Genomic DNA, 16,931 nt, shown 5'->3' with positions numbered 1-16,931 from the left:
GTGGCGATGATGTTGTTGTGAGTAGTGGGTATGGGTGTGTGCTCGTATGTGCTTTCGCTCTCGCACTCCCTCACCTCACCATCACCCCTACTCCAAACTCATGGCTGAAGGAAGCTAGAGGAACGGCTCTTCTCAATACGCCCATTCTGCGCCACTCAGTATGGCCTCAAACCTCCCCCCACTCTACACCAGGAGCTGCCCCACAGGGGGCCCACCGCGGGGTGCGAAGCAGCCGTAGGCACACGGCACAGCAATGCACAGGCCCAGTCAGCTGAGCACGACGCCGGACTCAAACCCTGATCACCCCCGCCTCGCACGTCGCCTCGCAGCCGCTCCCACTGCGCCGGTCGCCGCGTGGCGCACATCCTCGTCGGGGTGGCGTTCGGGCCCCTCCCTCCCCTCCCCACCACCACGCCACTGGGCAGCCAGGGGGCCGGGTGGGATACAGTCGAGTCAGCATGGCGCCGTGCCCATCAGGTGGATGGTGCGAGCACGCCCACTGTCGCGGCCCGCTCCGACGTCACGCCATCCACGGCCTGACTACCGGCATCCGCAGCGATGCGTCGCTCTGACCTCCCCCCTCCCCTCCACGTCGCCGTCGCTTGGCCCCCCCACCACCAGACGTGGCTCCGCATTGGCAGCGAGAGGGGCGGGCCTGCCGGGCTTCTCCCCCCTACAGAGAGAGAGAGTGGGTGCACCGGACCCCTGCGATGCCGCGCGCACTGTGGCGTGTGTCTCTCCTCCCCCTCCTCGGGCCATCAGAGGCACGGGGCGATGGGGCGAAAATGAGCGGATGAAAAGTAAAGGATGGCAAGACGCGTGGCCGCGCATCTGCGGCTGCCCCTCACTTCAGCGTCCTTCTCGCACATAGGCCAACGGCGCTGCCGTACGTGAACACCCTGAAAGAAGCGAAGCAGTCTCAGCAGCTACGGCCGCCAGACACCACCATCGGCACGCCCATCCCCATACAGACGCTCATTCGCTCACTCACGCAGGAAGACGCCCATGTGCAGCGCTGATGTGGATGAATGAGCGTGTGTCTCTGTGCGCCTGCATGCATGAAGACAAGGGTGAGGTCCCATCAAAGGATACGCGGACCTCGGCCGAGAGGGAGGGAAAGAAGGCGCAGAGCTAAGCGACGTGAGTGCCGAGAGAGGAAGGGCAGAATTGTCTGTGCGAAGTGTGAGTTGTGCGGAGGAGCAGGCGCGCGCGAGAGAGAGAGAGAGAGACGCGCAGACACGAAGAAATGGACTGACCGACGGCTGAGAGCGCGCGCGCACGCACGGCAGAGCACACGTACAAAGCAAAAGAGAAAACGCGTGTGTGTGTGTATCGACGTAGCGAACTCGCCGTTCAGCACGGAAGACGGTGGGAGGAAACGTGAAAATAAAATGTGCGATGAAGCAGCCGGCAATGTGGAAGATGCGGGGGAGGGAGGGAAGAAGAAAAAAAGTAAACGGAAATGAAGTGAGAGAGTGGCACCGGTCGCGAGGGGGGGGAGGGGGGAGGGGGGTAGATTGGAGGGGAGCACACACCTACACGCACACCCAAGCAGAGACAAAGAGAGACGTGGGCCTCTCTGGGTGTTGCTTTTACCATGCGGAAGGTGTCGTCTTTGCTACATAAGTGTGCGTTGTACCCTCCGGAGTCCCATGGCGCATGTTGGCCTTCATGCCCCACAGCAGTTTCCCACGCCCCTCCCGCCGCCGCACCGCGAACCTCAAGCTGCTCTCTCCCACTCGCTTTCTCCGCGCCTCCACTCAGTTTGTCGGCCCACCCTTGTTGCGCCCACTGCCCGCCTCAGTTGATCAACACCCCCATTGCAGTGGTGTACTGCAGGATAAGACCACTGATTTTCTGCCGCGCTCGGCAATTCACGCGCAGCGCTGCGCTGCCTAAGTACAAATTTGTGAGCGGCGCCGTGTTGTGCCCCCGCAGCCACTCCTCGATACCGTCACGGTCGTATGTGAAGCCGTCAGCGGTCTGCACAGGGTCACACATTAGCGTGCGCTTGATGGGGCAGAACAGGTCCTGCGCAGCTACGATGCGTATCACTCGCGGCGCGGGAGGGTCACCCGCAGACGACACATCCGGCATCGTCGTCGCTGTCGGCTCATCCGCCTTCAAAGCAGGCGCCAGCTGCAGTGCGTCCCCGGACACCTCAGCGCGACCATCTGAGTGCAACAGCAGCACATTGCGCTCCGGGCTTAGCTCCTGCAACGCCTCAGGCAGCCGTAGTGGCGGCGGTGGCAGTGGAAACAGCAGCTCAACAACTTTTCCAAGAAGCGGCACACGGCGGACAATGGCGAGGTGGCGGCGCTCTCGCCACACAAGACCGACGCTGGCACCAACAGCAAAGTTCGCCATATACAGAGGAAGGAGCTGCAGGGAGGCGGCGGGAGCAAGAACAACGTCGTGGCTGGACGACAGCGACGACGCTGGTGGCCGCCACACCTGCCCCTCCAGCAGCGCCTCCGACACACGGCCGTTTTGCGCTGCGGCCCGTTGACGCGCCTGCCGCAGCACAAGGTCCAGGGCGTCCGTAATGCAGTTTGACGCAGCCGTCGTGAACTGCTGCGGGTCGCCGTAGTAGGCAAAGCGGAAGCCGCTGAGGGCGAACACGAAGGCATTGCCGCCGCACAGGTACACGCGTGCCGGCTGGGACGGCGTTCGCAAGGTGCCGGAATCCAGGGACGACGGCGGCGGCGGCGCGGCACGAGTGAGTGGCTGCAGCGCTGCTCTGCCTGACGGCGACGGCGGCGATGAGTACGCCCGCCCCTCTTCGGCAGCGCTCGATCGCTGGTCTGACTGCGGCTGCAGCCGCAGCGCCATGCAGCACAGCCGGTACAGGGATTCTTTGCTGCCTAGCCGAGAGAGGGCCGAGAGCATAAACTGTATCCGCTCGCTGAAAGACGGCGACAGCGCATCCCCAGCAGTAGTCGCCAGCGGCAGCGCCCGCAGCTCGCCTATGGCCGTCAACGCCTCCACCCAGTACGTCTGTAGTACAAAGTTGAGTCCAGTTGACACGCACGACGCGACGAGCAGGTCTCGCCAGCCGTTGCTGAGGCTGCTGTATCGTCTGCCACTGCCACCAATGGCGTTGCCACCGCCGACGCTGCCGCTACCCCAGCTTCCGATGCGAGTGCTGAGATAGGTGACGATGGTGTCGAAGAGCATGTTGCCGCTTGCGTGAACCCACGTAGAGGTGAAGCTTGTCACAAGGCGCACGAGGAGCTCCACCACCGCGGGTCGGCCGCCCCCACCACGTTGGACTGCGGCAGCCGCATCCCTGAGCGGCGTGCGCTGGCTGCGCTGGAAGAGTAGATACGTCCACAGACGTCTCGAGTATGTGACGATGGAAACGAGCACCTCGAGAGATTGATGATAGAAACGCTGCCACGATGCACGGAGCGTTGCGTCGTAAGCACCACTGCTGCTGCCACCACTGAGGCGAATGCCGTTGCTGCTAGAACCAGGAGGAGTGTTCTTGATCAGCTCCGCAAGGTGCGCGGCGGCGGCGTCGGCAGCGGCGCTGATGCTGGTGCTCACAACAGCGCTGCTCGTGGCACCGCCGGAGACATCGCGCCTTCGTCGCCAAAGCAGCAGCCGTGGCACGTCCATCACCTGTGGGAACGACATTGATAAGCGCAGCACCAGGGCGGGTGCGAGACGCACGGCACCAAACATGCCCAGCCAAATCACGATCGGGAACAGCTCATCGCCGAGGATGGCGCACAGGCGCGCCACGGCTCTCGAGACACGCGGCAAGTTCGTTGGCTGCATGGCTGAGAAAGCCGTGCGATAGAGAAATTGAGGGGGAAAAGTAGCAGTGGTGAAAGATGAAGACGAGTCAACACACCCGATCAGCGCGACACACAGGCGCGCGTGTGTTTGAAAGAGAAGAGAGAGAAGAAGAGGAAAAGATGCCCTCACGTATGTACGTCTGTTGTGTATCAACGTGTGATGGCGCTTGTACAGTGTGCGCAGGCACACTTGCTCACACACGATGCAGGAGGCTTCACGCAAGATGGAGAATGAGTGAGAGAGAGAGACGGAGTGGACCAGCTGAACACTGAAATACATATAAAAACACTCACCCGCCTCTTGATTGGGAAAGGGGCAACGTGCCTCATGCGTCGTTGACGTGGTCACAGTCAAGAACGCAGCCCACGCAGTGGTCAGAGAGCACTAGGGGGAAGAGCGCTTTCGAAGAAACCTTGAGGCACCTCCGGCAAAGCGTGCCCCTCTTCTAATAAGCTGGAGGAGGCGCAAGAGTCCCCCCTTCCACCACCACCCTACCCCTCATGACCACCGGGATGCATCGTGTATATGGTTGTATGTCTGTGCGGGCGCGTGTTGTAGGTGAGTGGGTGAGTGGGTGAGTGGGTGAGTGGGTGAGTGGGTGAGTGGGTGAGAAGAGGCTCCTCAGCCACAGAGATGGCGGTTTCTCTTATCAGGCTCGTGCTCGTGTGTACCTCTTAGAGCGGCGCTACTCGGGAGTTACTCTGGTGACTGGTGAGGGGAGAGGGGCAGAGAGGGGGAAGGGGAGTCCACGGTGAGCATAGCGGCTGCACGTCGACCAACCCCACCTGACTGCCACCATTCCCCAGCGGCCTCTCCACCCCGCACAAGGCGGACAGCAGCGCTGCCGTGGCGGTGTTGACGTTCAGTGACACCTCTTTACCGCGTAGGCGTGCCAAGCGGCGCAGGTTGTGTTGGTGCTTATCGAACCCCTCAGCTGAAGCTGCGGATGCAACGGCGGCGCTGTCACAGGAGGTGGTGGAGAGCTGCGTGTCGGTCACCTCCACTTCGACATCGGCGTCCCACGCCTCTGGCCCCTCCCTGTGCCACCCACCCTGCGTGCTGGTGCGCGTGTGACGCAGACGCGCGTGCCGTGGAGAGCGGACGTGCGCCACGTGCGTGCACCACTGTAGGAGATCGGGCGGCAAGCCGGCATCCTCGTTGCCAAGCAGCAACACACGCACAGCAGGGAGACACGGATGAGGTTGCTGGGCGCAGGCGCGTGTGTTGTCGTTGCCGTTCTCGACGCTCACCTCGGACGGTGCCGAATCACTGGAGGCAACAGACGGCAACACCGGCGCGCCCTCACTCGCGCCGCGTCGCTGCGCCGTTGGGTACGACACCACCGCACTTGCAATAATTTCTAGCCCACTGACAGCGGTGACGGACGCCGAGGACGACCCTCTCAAAGCCCAGACTTCCTGCGAGGCCCGAAGGAAGGCGGCGGAGGATGTGGAGGCGCGATAGACGCATAGATGCTCCAGAAAACCTGTACTTGTGCGCGAGACGGCTGCCGTGCAAGTCGCACACTGGCGGCTCAGCACCACGTGATCGACTCCAAAGAAAAATGCCGTGCGAAGGATGCCCCCGACGTTGGTGGGGTCGATGATGCGCTCGAGGAAGAGCACGGTGACGAGGCCAGCGGCACCCTCGAGGCTGCGCACGCCGTGTGCGCTGGACTCAACCGCTGTGGTAGTGGAGGCAACGCCTGTGGTCGTTGACGCCCCGCCCTCTGCCCCCCAGATCTCGCCCAGGTGCCGGATAGGCTGCGGCTTGTACGATGACGCCTCGAGAACGATGTTTTGGTTTCGCCGCTCCCCGCAGAGCTGCACGAGCTCCGCGCGTGGCACGAACCGCACAGGAACCTTCAACGACTTCGCCAAGGTCGTGATGCAGCGCACCGCCGTGTAGCGAGGAGGAATGACCTTCTTCCTGCAAGCGCGACGTTCTCGCTCCGGGCGGTGACTCGGCTTGTCCGGCAGGGACAAAGGGTTGGTGCTGCTCACCCCATCATCTCCAGCGTCGTCGTCGGCATTGTCATCGCCGAGCTTCACTGCGCGCCCCCCACCCTCCTCCATGCTGAAATCACGAACGTAAAGACAGGCAAGATGTGCGCGATGCGGGTGAAGTGGCGGCGCAGGCACTGCCACTGTAGACGACTGATGGACATCATGAAGAGCAACGGAGGGCGTAGTTTTAGCTGCAGAGGTGGAGCCTAGTGTGTCCGCCGCCTCTCGGTGTGGGTTGATGTTTTGCTGCTGCCGCCGCTGCGCCGCCACCCGCAGCGTGTTTAGTACCGAGTGGACACCGTAGAGCCGATCGTAGTGCGGGGGAGGTGACTTCGGGATGGGACTCCAGCGGTAGCCACCGGACCTATTGTACACCAGCAGCGGCCGCGTACACCGCAGCACAGCTGCTGAGGTCCGCACAGTCATGCTTCGCGCCGCGAGGAAGCGAGGAGAGGAGGCGGCGTGGAGTGTGAAGTGGCGATGGGGATATGGGCAGATGCGTAGATGGGCATAATTGTATCCGCCGCTCTCTCGTCTCGGAGAGTGAAGAGAGAGTGAGTGCGAAGACTAGCAGGGGTAGGGGATGCAAAACGTCCTCCGTCACCCGCAGATGAGCGTGTATGGGTGTGTGTCTAGTGGGAGTCACCTACCCAGTTCCACCACGGCGGATGCGAGATGAACATGCACGTTCGTACACCCGCGTGGAGAGAGGGAGGCATTCGAGGGAGAGAGAGAGATGTGGGCGGGTGGAGCAAACATACGTGTTGAGGAAGGAAGGGGGGGTACGGGGGAGGAAGACAGAGCCACTGCACCCTTGAGGCATCTTGGTCCATCGCTTCACCCGCTCCCCTTCCTCTAGCAAAGTCAAAGCACCGCCAACCCGCCAACCGTCGTCATCACCCTGGCGTAGAGATCGGAGAAGCGAGGACGTCGCCTGGATCGCCGCGGGGGGAGAGCAGCAGTAAGAGGAGGGGACACACACACACACGTATGTGTGAGCGACAGGGAGAACAAGGCTAGAGGGCGAGGGAAACACCGCGGATGCGCGGCGAGTTTGGTGCGTCGTTAAGATCCACCAGTAAAGCGCCACACTCACCCACAAGCCCACTGGCACACAAGCATGCACAGGAAGGCGGCGGTGTCGAGCTTCACGCTCGTCGTCCCTCTGCCCCTGATGATCCCCGGCGTCATTGCGCGACGTGGTTCACGATGGATGAGCTCCATGTGGTTGCTGTTTCTTTGCATGTGTGTGTGTGTGTGTGTGTGTGTGTGTGTGTGTGCGTGTTGCTTATCAGCTTTGTCTCTCTGTGTATTTCGCTCTTCCTCGGCCATCTCTCGCTCTCACTCTCGGCTCGTGCGCGAGTGCATATTGTACTCGACATCATCTCCCCTCAAGCACAATCATCAGCCTCCCAACTGCGTCCTCTCCCCATCTCTAGTCCTCCGCCATACACCCACAGAAACACAGAGAGAGAGAGAGAGACCAGGAGCAGTGGCAGGTGCGACTCGCAAGCAAAACCCACAGGCTACGCGACCAGGGGCAGTGGAAGAGAAAGAACGCCACGACAACGCCCCAGCACAGCACGAAGCTGTGCCAACACACACACAGAGAGAGAGCCACATAGGCAGGTAGGACGGAGAAGCTGAAAGTAACGGTGCGCCTCATGTACAACACGCACACGCATGCGACAGTAACGCGCACTTTCACCGCGCAACAGGCCTCACGACCTCCTCTACAGCTACTAAGTCTGGTGGCTCGAGAAACGGGGAACAAAACCTTTCCAGACGAGGACACAAGCGTTCAGCGCGGAATGCCCTTGGGCATCAGCGTAATGTAGTTCTGCAGGATGGACCGCCAGCTCTTCTTGTACTTGCGCATGATCTTCATGTTGAAGCGAGACATCATGTACGCCATCTGGCCCCGCTCCTTGAGACCATAATAGGTAAGGCGGGAATGGTGGTCCATCTCTTCCATTACCAGCAGTCGCCGCTCCTTCAGAAAGGCCGCGACGTCCTCACCGCCGGCAACAGTACGCGCCAGGGTGAAGCAGTCGGTGAAGCCCTGAGCATCAGACACGTCCACCGCGTCGAAGCACGAGCCGTGCGCGGCGTGGGCAACTTTGATCACGCGGCCACCACCCTCTGACCAGTGCGGCATCAAGAAGAGCGGCGTGCGATAGACAAGAGCGCTGGACTTGGTGAAGTTCTGCTGCAGGTGCGTGAACATCGGCCGAAACATCGTATGAGAGATGTACCCCGGCACACCCGAGGTCCAATGCATGACCACATCGTCCCAGAAAAGCTTCGTGCTGGTGCTCTTCAGTCGCGGGTCTGCCGTGCCATCAGGGATGGTGAGAGTGACGTTGTAAAACAGCTTCGTCGCCATCATCGTCGGCCGTACTGTCATCTTGGCGTCGCGCGGCGTGAGGATTTCAACGATCTCCTGCGACCCAGGGGTGAAGCGCTTCTCAAACTTACCAAGCTCCGGCAGCGGCGGTACACACAGCTCCATCCACCGCACGGACTTGCTGAACGTACTGCGGTACTTCTCAGTGTTCTCGGCACGCGCTTGTAGCTCTTCGTTTGTTATTGTCAGCTCCGGAACGAGGTCCTGGTTGCGCGCTGTGCAGATGACGCCAAGGTAGTCCTGCTGCACACCGCTGGCAAAGCGCACCCGTACCCCACCGTTCTCGAGGGCCTCGAGGCCACCCTTGTCGATCTGGGGCTTCGGCAGCACCGTGCAGCTGTGCGCGCCGATGCGGCACAGCGAAACCAGCGCCGACTCCACCTTGAGCCGGTCACAGCAGAAGAACGTGGGACTCTCGCCCTTCTCGCGGAACTCGTTGAGGTCGATGTCGCACATATCGTTGCCAACGTGGTCAAACGTGAGCACGCGCCCAACAACGCTGCCAGACGGCACGGAGACGTTGAGCACGTCGCCCATCAGCTGCGTGACGGACGGCGTCAGCACGACCGTGCCGCGGTCGAGGTCATTCTGCGAGGGGTGATGAGCAAGATCGCACTCCAGCCCATGCACACGCAGGCAGAGCGCCATGAACGGCGCCATCAAGCCGTCGCCAACGACTAGATACCGCCCTTGAGAGGTGAGGTCACCGCCGTGCTGGATGTAGGAGGCGAGCTCGCCGCTGCGGCGAGCCCCGAAGGCGGTGAGGGCGTGGCGGCCGTGCGCGCTCCCGTGCGGGTCTGCCGCTGCGGCAGGCCCTTTCTTCCCACCGGCCGCCATAGCGCGGCTGCCGTACAGGGCCAGGCGACGGAGATGCTGCTTATCGGCACTCGACGACGACGACGCGTGGGAGGGGGGGGAAGATGCGGCCGCAACGCTCGAAAGGTTAGTTTGATCCATCACGATTTCCTTGTCGTGCGGCGCCGGTGTTTTGCGAGAGGCTGCCGCTGTCTTCCCGCCGGTCGCGGTCGTCTCTGCGCCGGGCGTCGACAATGCGGTAACGGCGGCGGCGGAAGAACTGGATGACGAGGGCTGAAGTTGCTTCTCCGTCGCAGCTCCTTTGGTGCCCTCTGCCGCACTTGTCCGTGAGCGACGTTGCGAGTCGGAGTTTTCGTCGTCTGTCATTTTGCCCGCCCTTCTCTCCCCACGAGGCGCTATATTTGCCGGCCGGCCTGCCTGCCCGCGTGTGCCGCGGTAGCAAAAGGCCAGGGGATGCGAAAGAGAGAAGCAGGAAGACGCACACCTCCCTCTAAGGCACCTCGACTAGGCCAGGGACGTGCAGTGGCTCTGTGCGTGTGTGGGCGAGTAAAGGTGTTCTTGCCTGCTTGTCGCTCGCTAGTATGGCGATGGCGCAGGAGACAGAGAGGTGGGGATGCACTACAGGGGGGGTGGCGGTGGCGGTGGCACTGAAATGAGAGACAGAAAGCAGCGGCAACAGGGAGAGACGCCGCACTCCGCCTAAGACAAGGTGGGAGGCGGAGGAGGGGGGAAAGGGAAAGGGGCAATATAGAACGCATGCGTGGAACAGGGAGGAGGGTAGCATGCACCGATACGCATTGCACAGCGGGTAACGGTGGCAAGGAAGGGAGCAGAGTCAGAGAAGGTGTGTACGCACGTGTGAACGTGCTCGGGGAAGGAATGAGAGGGAGGGGGACGTTGGCGCGCAGTGCATCGTCCTGTCGCTTGCGTGCTATTTGACTTCTCTCCGGCTCGCCCCCCCCCTTGGTCACATGGTGCTGGCTGTCACCGTGTTGTGCCGTGCTGGGCAGTGTGTAGCTGATGGCTTTCCAAGGCGTTTCCATTCCCGCCTTTCGCTCGCTGGTGCGGGTTGCTCCTCCTCGCCCTCGCCCCCTCCACCGCTCCCCCTCCCCTTCTAGGCCAATACTGAAAGGCAGAGAGTGGCGTAGGCAAAGGGGAAAGGAAGAGGGGGGCGGGCGTAAGAGGCGGTCCCTTTGAGAAACAAAGAACGAGGGAGTTGGTGGCGCAGTGTGGTGTGTGTGTGGGTGGGTGAGGGGGGGAGGGTGAAGTAGACGAGGGGAAGCGTCGACGTCGTCTGAACCTTCCGTATAGCATCGGGTACCCCGCACAGAGAGGGGGAGAGGCACACATGCGGAAACGAGTATGAGGACTTCCCTTGCCTCGTGCTGTCCTACTTCTCTCTTCCCATCAAGTCCATCAGTGTCGCCCTTCTCAGCTCGACCTGCCATCTGTTGTGTTGCCCATGATCGCGGCATCTTTCTCCGCATCGCCGTTCCCCATCGCTGGAAACACGGTCTGCCCCTCGTCGGAAGCAACCAATGATCTGGCCGATGCCACCCGCGACATCGCCACCCCCGCGTTGAACGCCTCGCACAACCACCTCACCACCTGAATGGTGTTGAGGTCCTCGCCATCGCAGTACGGGTTCGCCATCGGGAATTCGCCGTAGTACGCAGCGTAGTTGTGCTCGACAGTTGCGACAATCTGCTGATAATGGCGGCACGGGTACGCCTTCATCAGAGCATAACAATGCACCTGCCAGTAAGTCACCGGAGGCAGCACCGCCTGCCACTGCTGACCACTCGCCTCGTACATCGCCGCCATCTCAGGGTTCGTATTGATCATGGGGGAGTGGCGAAGAGAGTCGAAGGCACACTTCTCCAAGATGCGCGCCGCCACGTTCACGCTACGGGTACATTGCGCGAGGAAGAGCTCCTCGTCGTACCCAAGGGAGATGCGAAGTCGATTGCGCAGGCGCCAGTCCGGCTCTTGATTGACGTCCGAGCCGGTGTTCAGTGCGTAGGGAAGGTCACTCTTCGCAGCGCCGAGGGCCAGCTGGATCAAGCTGCGATCGCGAAAGACAACATCGACGCGACGGGTGTGGGTCACAACGTCGCAAATGCCCAGCACTCCCTGCAGTCCACGCGCAAACTCAGCCACACCAGCCCTGGCTGCGGCGTCGTCGCCTATGCCGCCGCCACTGCAACGCGCCCCGGCCCGTATGAGCTCGTTTGGATCGGTGCGAGCGTCGTTCACCAGCATGTCGCACTGGAAGGCGTGCTTTGCCTTCACAAACGCCGCCAGCTGTGCATTGGGGCCGAGAAGCCTTCGAATGGCGTCGTGGACGACGAGATAATGGTTACGGGGGATGTACGACATGAAATCACATACGAGGTGAGACCCCCCAGTTTGTGCGTACGCGGTCGCGCACCCCTTTTCCGTTCCGCAACGCTGCGAAAGAGAGAGGCTGGTGCGGGCGACGTTGTCCGTAGCGTCGTATCCCTCCTCCTCTGCTCGTCACCCTCTCCACAATTTGCAGGTTGGCTATCCCTGTGTGGTCAGGCGTGTATGCATGCATGCATGTGTGTATGGCTCTGTGTGTGTGGGCGTGTGTGTCTGTGTGTGGGCACATCTGCCCATCATATAACTTCTATAACGGGCGTGGTTGCAGGAATTGAAGCGGTATGGTGAACGAAAGGGAAAGGGGGGGGAGGAGGAGAGACACGGGGTGTATGGAGTGGAAGCGCCTCATCAGCCCCGCAGGAGCGTAGGGAGAGGAAGAGAGACGAGAGACGAGAGGTAAGCGACGATACGCTGTCCATCCATGTTTGGAATGCTAATCATATCAGCACACAGTCACACACGCAGTGAGCTACTCAATAGCAACGTGCTACTTCACTCCCACCCGTCACCTTGTAGTGGTATTCGCTCCACAACGAAGAGAAAGCAGCACAGGCACGAGCGGCGCGCAGAGTCACTAAACCGTGCGTGCGTGCGTGCAGGGGGCGTTCACAGATCTGCAGATTCACCACACTTGACGAGAGAATCCCCGCCTCCTCGACCATCTCATCTTGCACGACGGTGGGTGTTGCATGGTTCAGCAAAGTGTTTCTATGCGCTCTGAGAAGAATAGGAAAAAATAGGTGTGTGTGGGTGTGTGCGCCTATACCAGCGCCACGCATGCCCGCAGCACATGTCTACAGTGTCTGCTCCCCCCCCCCCCCAGCTCCCCTCCCAGCCCAAACCATGCAGCTCCACGGTGCCTTGTGGCATACGCTGCACTTCACACACACACACACGTGCACAGAGGGAGAGACTACATGACGAGAAGGGGGAGGAAGAGGCTTACAGGCACGCTATCACTCACCGACGCGGCCGACGATGCCGCAGGCCACCAAGTCATCCAAGCTCTCAACGCTCTGCAGCACCACGTTGTGCTCGTTCGCCAGAAAGAGGATGGAGAAGAAGAAAAAGGCGGGTGAAAGAGTGTTGGTAGACGACACGGCTGAGATATGGGGGAGGACAGAGCGGACAATGTCGCTAAACCGCGCGGGTGCCACCCCCGCCGGCGTCACAGCAGCAGCAGCGGCGGCGGCGGCGACGCCAGTCGCCATCGACTCTGTATGAAAGAAAGGATCCGCTACGGTGTCCTTGCTGCAGGCCGCTGACTGCGCGCCTTCGCCGCCGTCCGCCGTGCGTGCACGCTTTCGAATCATGCTGAGAGCTGCCTGCGCATGCGCCTTTACCACCGCTCCCTTGCGGTTTGTCCGCGAGGAGGTGTCGCCACCCCCGTCTTCCTCCGCTGTCTGCGATGTCCCAGCGGCGGCGCCGGTGCGCAGCGTCTCGAGGTCAACGGCCTTCTCCACCTGGTTCGCCGTCAGATGCCCCTGCAGCGCCTCCCACATGAGCTGCTGGAGCTTCACCACGTCCACCTGGTTCGGTATGGTCGCCTCGGGTGGGCTCAGCACCTTCAGGAGCTCGAGAGGGTCGGCAAGAAGGGCATCACTGCCGGTGCCGCTGCCGCGCATCGAGGAGCCGCCAGAGGCCGTCGCAGATGTTGTCGCGGCCGCGGCTACTGCGGCTAGCTCTATCTCTCCGATAAGGCTCGCATCCGCAGAGCTGCGGATGCCACCCTGCACGTAACGGCGCTCCTCCTCGTCGCTGTGGTCGTCGTCGGGACCGTAGAGCTCGGCGTAGTCGGCGTAGTCCCCGCCGGCCTCACCGCCATCCTGCGCCTCCACCTCCGCTCCACCAGGGAAGAACTCGACTGGCATGTTGTCGTCGCCGTACCGAACGCCAACACCACCGCAGGTGTCCTCGTCCAGAGCTTCGGTGCTGAAGTAGCCGCCAGTGCGTCGTGCCGGGCCACTGTGGCTGCTGCAGTCACCAGTAATGCCACTGTGGCTGCTCCCCGCCATCACGGACGACGACGACGGCCCTTCGTTGTTGCGAGCACGGGCGGCGCTGTCGAGGAGGTGACCTGTCGCGGACTTGCGCAACAGGTTCCAGTGAGCCAGAGATGTGCAGAATGGCTGGAAGTAGTCTTGCGTGTGCACTGGGGACGGCATGTACGACGGGATCGTCTTCCCTGGGATCGGCGCTTCAGGTAACACCAGCCCCGCCTGCTCCGCCTTGGTGCGCTGCACAGCGCTCTGCGTGTAGGCCAGCACCTCCTGCGCAGCATTCTTCGCCAAGAGGAGCTGCTTGCCAAGCGGGGTGATATTGCGAGCGGCGGTAGTCGCCTGGCGCAGCGCACTGTCGTCAAGGAGTACCTTCGCCTCCGTCGCGAACGTGGAAGTCGCGGAGGCGGCGCCGCTGGCGCCAGCCCCCTGCCCACACGACGGCGACTGTGGCAACCGAAACACCACAGTGCGCTCCCTGCGCCCGCGCTTTGACGGTGGCTCTAGCTGAAGTCCGACTGAGCTGCTCAAGTTGCTTCCACGCTCGCCACTATTCCAATTTCGGGCCGCGTCATCGCTGCCGGTGCCCTTCTGCGACTGTGCAAAGCGGTGCTCGCGGTGCAGCCGAGAGAGCTCCGAAAGCCCCTGCACGCCAACCAGCGGGTTCGCAGAGACCTCGCTCAGCGGGCACCACGATGTTGGGTCCTCTGCCTCAAGAGCCAGCTGGGTGTGGCCGTGGAAAAGAGTGTCGATCAGCTCCATCTCTGCAGTACCTGACACAAGACGGCGCGCCTCGGCGCCGCGGTCGGCACCGTCACTGCCAGTGCGGGCACTGATGTCTGCCATATTGTTGTACCCGCTGCCATCGTCATCGTCGCCTGCACCACCCCAATCACCGAAGTCGGTGTCATCACCATCAGCGCCGTTGTTATCGCCGTTGCCACGGGTGGCAAACTCACCCTCGACTTCCTGCTCCTGCTGGCTGTCGTAGGGGCTTTTTACTGCATCGCCACCAGCAGTAGCGGGCACCGTCCAGTCACTGTGAGGTGTTATGCGGCTGCGACCCTCGCTGGTCCCCTCAGCGGCAGTGCCGCTGCTGTTGTAGCCCTTGCATGTGTTGGACTTGAGCGATAAGCGGGCGAGGTCACTCACCTCTTGCTTCCGCGGTGAGACGTGCGGAAGGAGCAGCAGCGGATCGATTGCGCTTGCTTGACTGCCACGCGCATCGCCGGCACAGCTGGCTCCGCCGGTGCTGTCACATGTCTGCGGGAAGGACTCGGAGTCGCGGGCGCTCCTGAGTTGGTCAGTAGGCGACACAGCTGCCATCATGCCCCGGTACGGGGGCAAATCAGTGACAGTCTCGTACACGGCAGTGTCGAGCTCAACAGCGGCGTGCTGCGACACGCGCGAGGGTGCCACCGGCTCCCCCTGATTCTCCTGGCCTTCTGCACCACTGCCCCTCGATGGCGGTGGGGCGTTGGTGCCCAATATGCGGTGGCTGCCCTGGCGACTTCCACCACTCACGGCCGCTGAAATGGGCATGACAGAGTAATCCACGTCTAAGATGATGTTGCCGGCCCGGCCCATCGGTGCATTGTTCATGAGAAGTCCCTGCGCGTTACCTTGATCGAACTTCGAGGTAATCGCGCGGAACTGCGCATTGACGCCGGTCTGCGTGAGCGCCGTGCGGCTCTTGCTATCCAGGTTGATCTCCGTAGCCTCCATTGCCAGGGTGCGCGTGGCAGCGGCAGACGCAGATGCAGCGGCCACGCTACGCGAACGGCTCTTCGGGCGCTGCTGCACATCACCCTCCTCGCCATCTTCTTCTTCACCGTCGTCTCCGTCGCCTGTCGGCGGTTTGCCGGACGCGTCATCTTTGCGCAGCAGGCGCTGGACCATCTGGTTGCTCCGTTGATAGGTGCTGTCCACGCGGCTCGTCCACACCTTCGAGCAACCCTCCACAACCGTTGCCGCCTTAGCGAAGCCAGAGTAGTCATCAGTCGACGCGGCATCCAGCGTCGTCTCGATGGTGTGAGTGATGCCCTCCAGGAGGTCGCTGGCCTCCTTGCTGGCCCATGCGTTGCGGCTGGTGATCTTGCCCTCAATGGCTTGGTTCAGCGCAACGTCAAGATCCTGCACGGTGTGAAAACGTGGGCGCTGGCGCGGCAGCCGAGTCTGACCGGCGTACAGTTGTTGCTTCTGCGTGAGCTGGCTGGGCTGCGGGGAGGCACAGACGGCCACGGCCGTGCCTGTCTCCTCGTCAAACAGGACGGACGGCCCGGCAGCGATGGCATCGTGTAGCATGTCACTGCCACCTCGGCGCAGAAAACCAGCCCGCGGCGTCGGCGTTGCGTTGTTCGAGCTGACATGAGGTGTGGGGCTCGCGACCCCGCCGCCGCTGTGGCGGAGCCGCGGCTCGGGCGTGTGCATATTCCGTGTTTTTGGGAGAGGGAGGGGGGCACCCACTCGCACCTCGGCAAAAACTTCGGCTAAGTGGCTAAACTCAGGAGAGGCACGAGCCTACGCCCTCCAGTGATGAGAGTTCAGCAGCGCAAAGGAGATCTGCACAGAAAGAGAGAGACAGTGTGTGTGTGTGTGACCGATTAGGCCGCCCCCGTGAGAAGTCCTGACGCGCGATACGTGTGCTCTGCCGTGACGACGCTTGCGAGTAGCAGAGCCAGATGCAAGTCTGCACGGCCACAGAAGCAAGAGGCTTCTTGAAAATATGTTGCGTGCAAGAAGAGCAGTACAAAGCGAAGCCAAAGAGGGACGGGGGCGGGGGGCGGTGCAGCCGTCGAAGTCCACGTCGTTCACCTTTCTATCTATACTGGCGTCTGTATGTGCGCACTCTAAGCAGCAAGCGAAAGAAATGTGTCGTGGAGTTTATATATTTGGATGCGTGCGGGTGTGCGTGTTCTAGCAGCGGCCGTGGATAGCGCGCTCTAGCCCGTCGTGAGAGAGCGACAGACAGCGAGAGTGTAAGTGGTGGGATTGCCTACCACGACACACACGTACTCCCCCGCACGAGAGACTAATGGTGCGCCACGAGGGGTGGGGAAAGGGGGAAAGAAAGTAGCGTAGATGCTGCTGGTGTAAGCGGCAGTAGCACCGGCAGTGATAAGGGTAGCAGCAACAGTCCTTGCTTTCCTATGCGCAGAAGCGCGCTTGGCAGCGAGGAGGGAAGAGGGGAGAGAAAGAGAGAGGTGGTTCTGCACGCAAAGGGACAGAATGGGGAAAGCGGAGGGGGGAGGAGGAGGAGGGATTCAGCAGGAGGGAAAACGGTGAAATCGCGTGTGGGTACCTCTCTCTGCACGCATGTTGTCGCACGATTGGGTGAAGAGAGAGAGAGAAGGCGAAGCAATGAAGGAGTGTGATGCACACAGCCGCCACTCACTGCGCCAGTCGCATGCGCTTCTTCAGTATTCCGCCACAACTTGGGAGGACAAATTCTGCCGCGTCTTGGCTGCGCTTGTAGGACTCACTCGCTCTTTAGAGAGG

The 16,931-nt window shown here is 61.7% G+C and overlaps 5 protein-coding genes across 5 annotated transcripts; all 5 read right to left on the bottom strand.

Annotated features, from left to right (window-relative positions):
* Nucleotides 1–1,800: 1,800 nt before the first annotated feature.
* Nucleotides 1,801–4,083, bottom strand: LBRM_06_0520 (hypothetical protein, unknown function; the record flags this gene model as incomplete). Its single annotated transcript, XM_001561936.2, has 1 exon — nucleotides 1,801–4,083. One exon carries the CDS (start codon nucleotides 4,081–4,083, stop codon nucleotides 1,801–1,803), a length of 2,283 nt encoding a protein of 760 aa, XP_001561986.2.
* A 395-nt stretch (nucleotides 4,084–4,478) lies between these two features.
* LBRM_06_0510 (conserved hypothetical protein) lies at nucleotides 4,479–6,236 on the bottom strand (the record flags this gene model as incomplete). Its single annotated transcript, XM_001561935.1, has 1 exon — nucleotides 4,479–6,236. The coding sequence occupies one exon, from the start codon at nucleotides 6,234–6,236 to the stop codon at nucleotides 4,479–4,481; it is 1,758 nt and encodes a 585-aa protein (XP_001561985.1).
* Nucleotides 6,237–7,611: 1,375 nt separating this feature from the next.
* LBRM_06_0500 (conserved hypothetical protein) lies at nucleotides 7,612–9,399 on the bottom strand (the record flags this gene model as incomplete). Its single annotated transcript, XM_001561934.1, has 1 exon — nucleotides 7,612–9,399. The coding sequence occupies one exon, from the start codon at nucleotides 9,397–9,399 to the stop codon at nucleotides 7,612–7,614; it is 1,788 nt and encodes a 595-aa protein (XP_001561984.1).
* Nucleotides 9,400–10,464: 1,065 nt separating this feature from the next.
* LBRM_06_0490 (conserved hypothetical protein) lies at nucleotides 10,465–11,412 on the bottom strand (the record flags this gene model as incomplete). Its single annotated transcript, XM_001561933.2, has 1 exon — nucleotides 10,465–11,412. The coding sequence occupies one exon, from the start codon at nucleotides 11,410–11,412 to the stop codon at nucleotides 10,465–10,467; it is 948 nt and encodes a 315-aa protein (XP_001561983.2).
* A 980-nt stretch (nucleotides 11,413–12,392) lies between these two features.
* LBRM_06_0480 (conserved hypothetical protein) lies at nucleotides 12,393–15,863 on the bottom strand (the record flags this gene model as incomplete). Its single annotated transcript, XM_001561932.2, has 1 exon — nucleotides 12,393–15,863. The coding sequence occupies one exon, from the start codon at nucleotides 15,861–15,863 to the stop codon at nucleotides 12,393–12,395; it is 3,471 nt and encodes a 1,156-aa protein (XP_001561982.2).
* Nucleotides 15,864–16,931: the final 1,068 nt, after the last annotated feature.

The sequence above is a fragment of the Leishmania braziliensis genome, chromosome 6, assembly GCF_000002845.2.
Source record: "Leishmania braziliensis MHOM/BR/75/M2904 complete genome, chromosome 6".
Lineage (NCBI taxonomy): Eukaryota > Euglenozoa > Kinetoplastea > Trypanosomatida > Trypanosomatidae > Leishmania > Leishmania braziliensis.
This window is presented reverse-complemented; position numbering and strand designations above follow the sequence as displayed.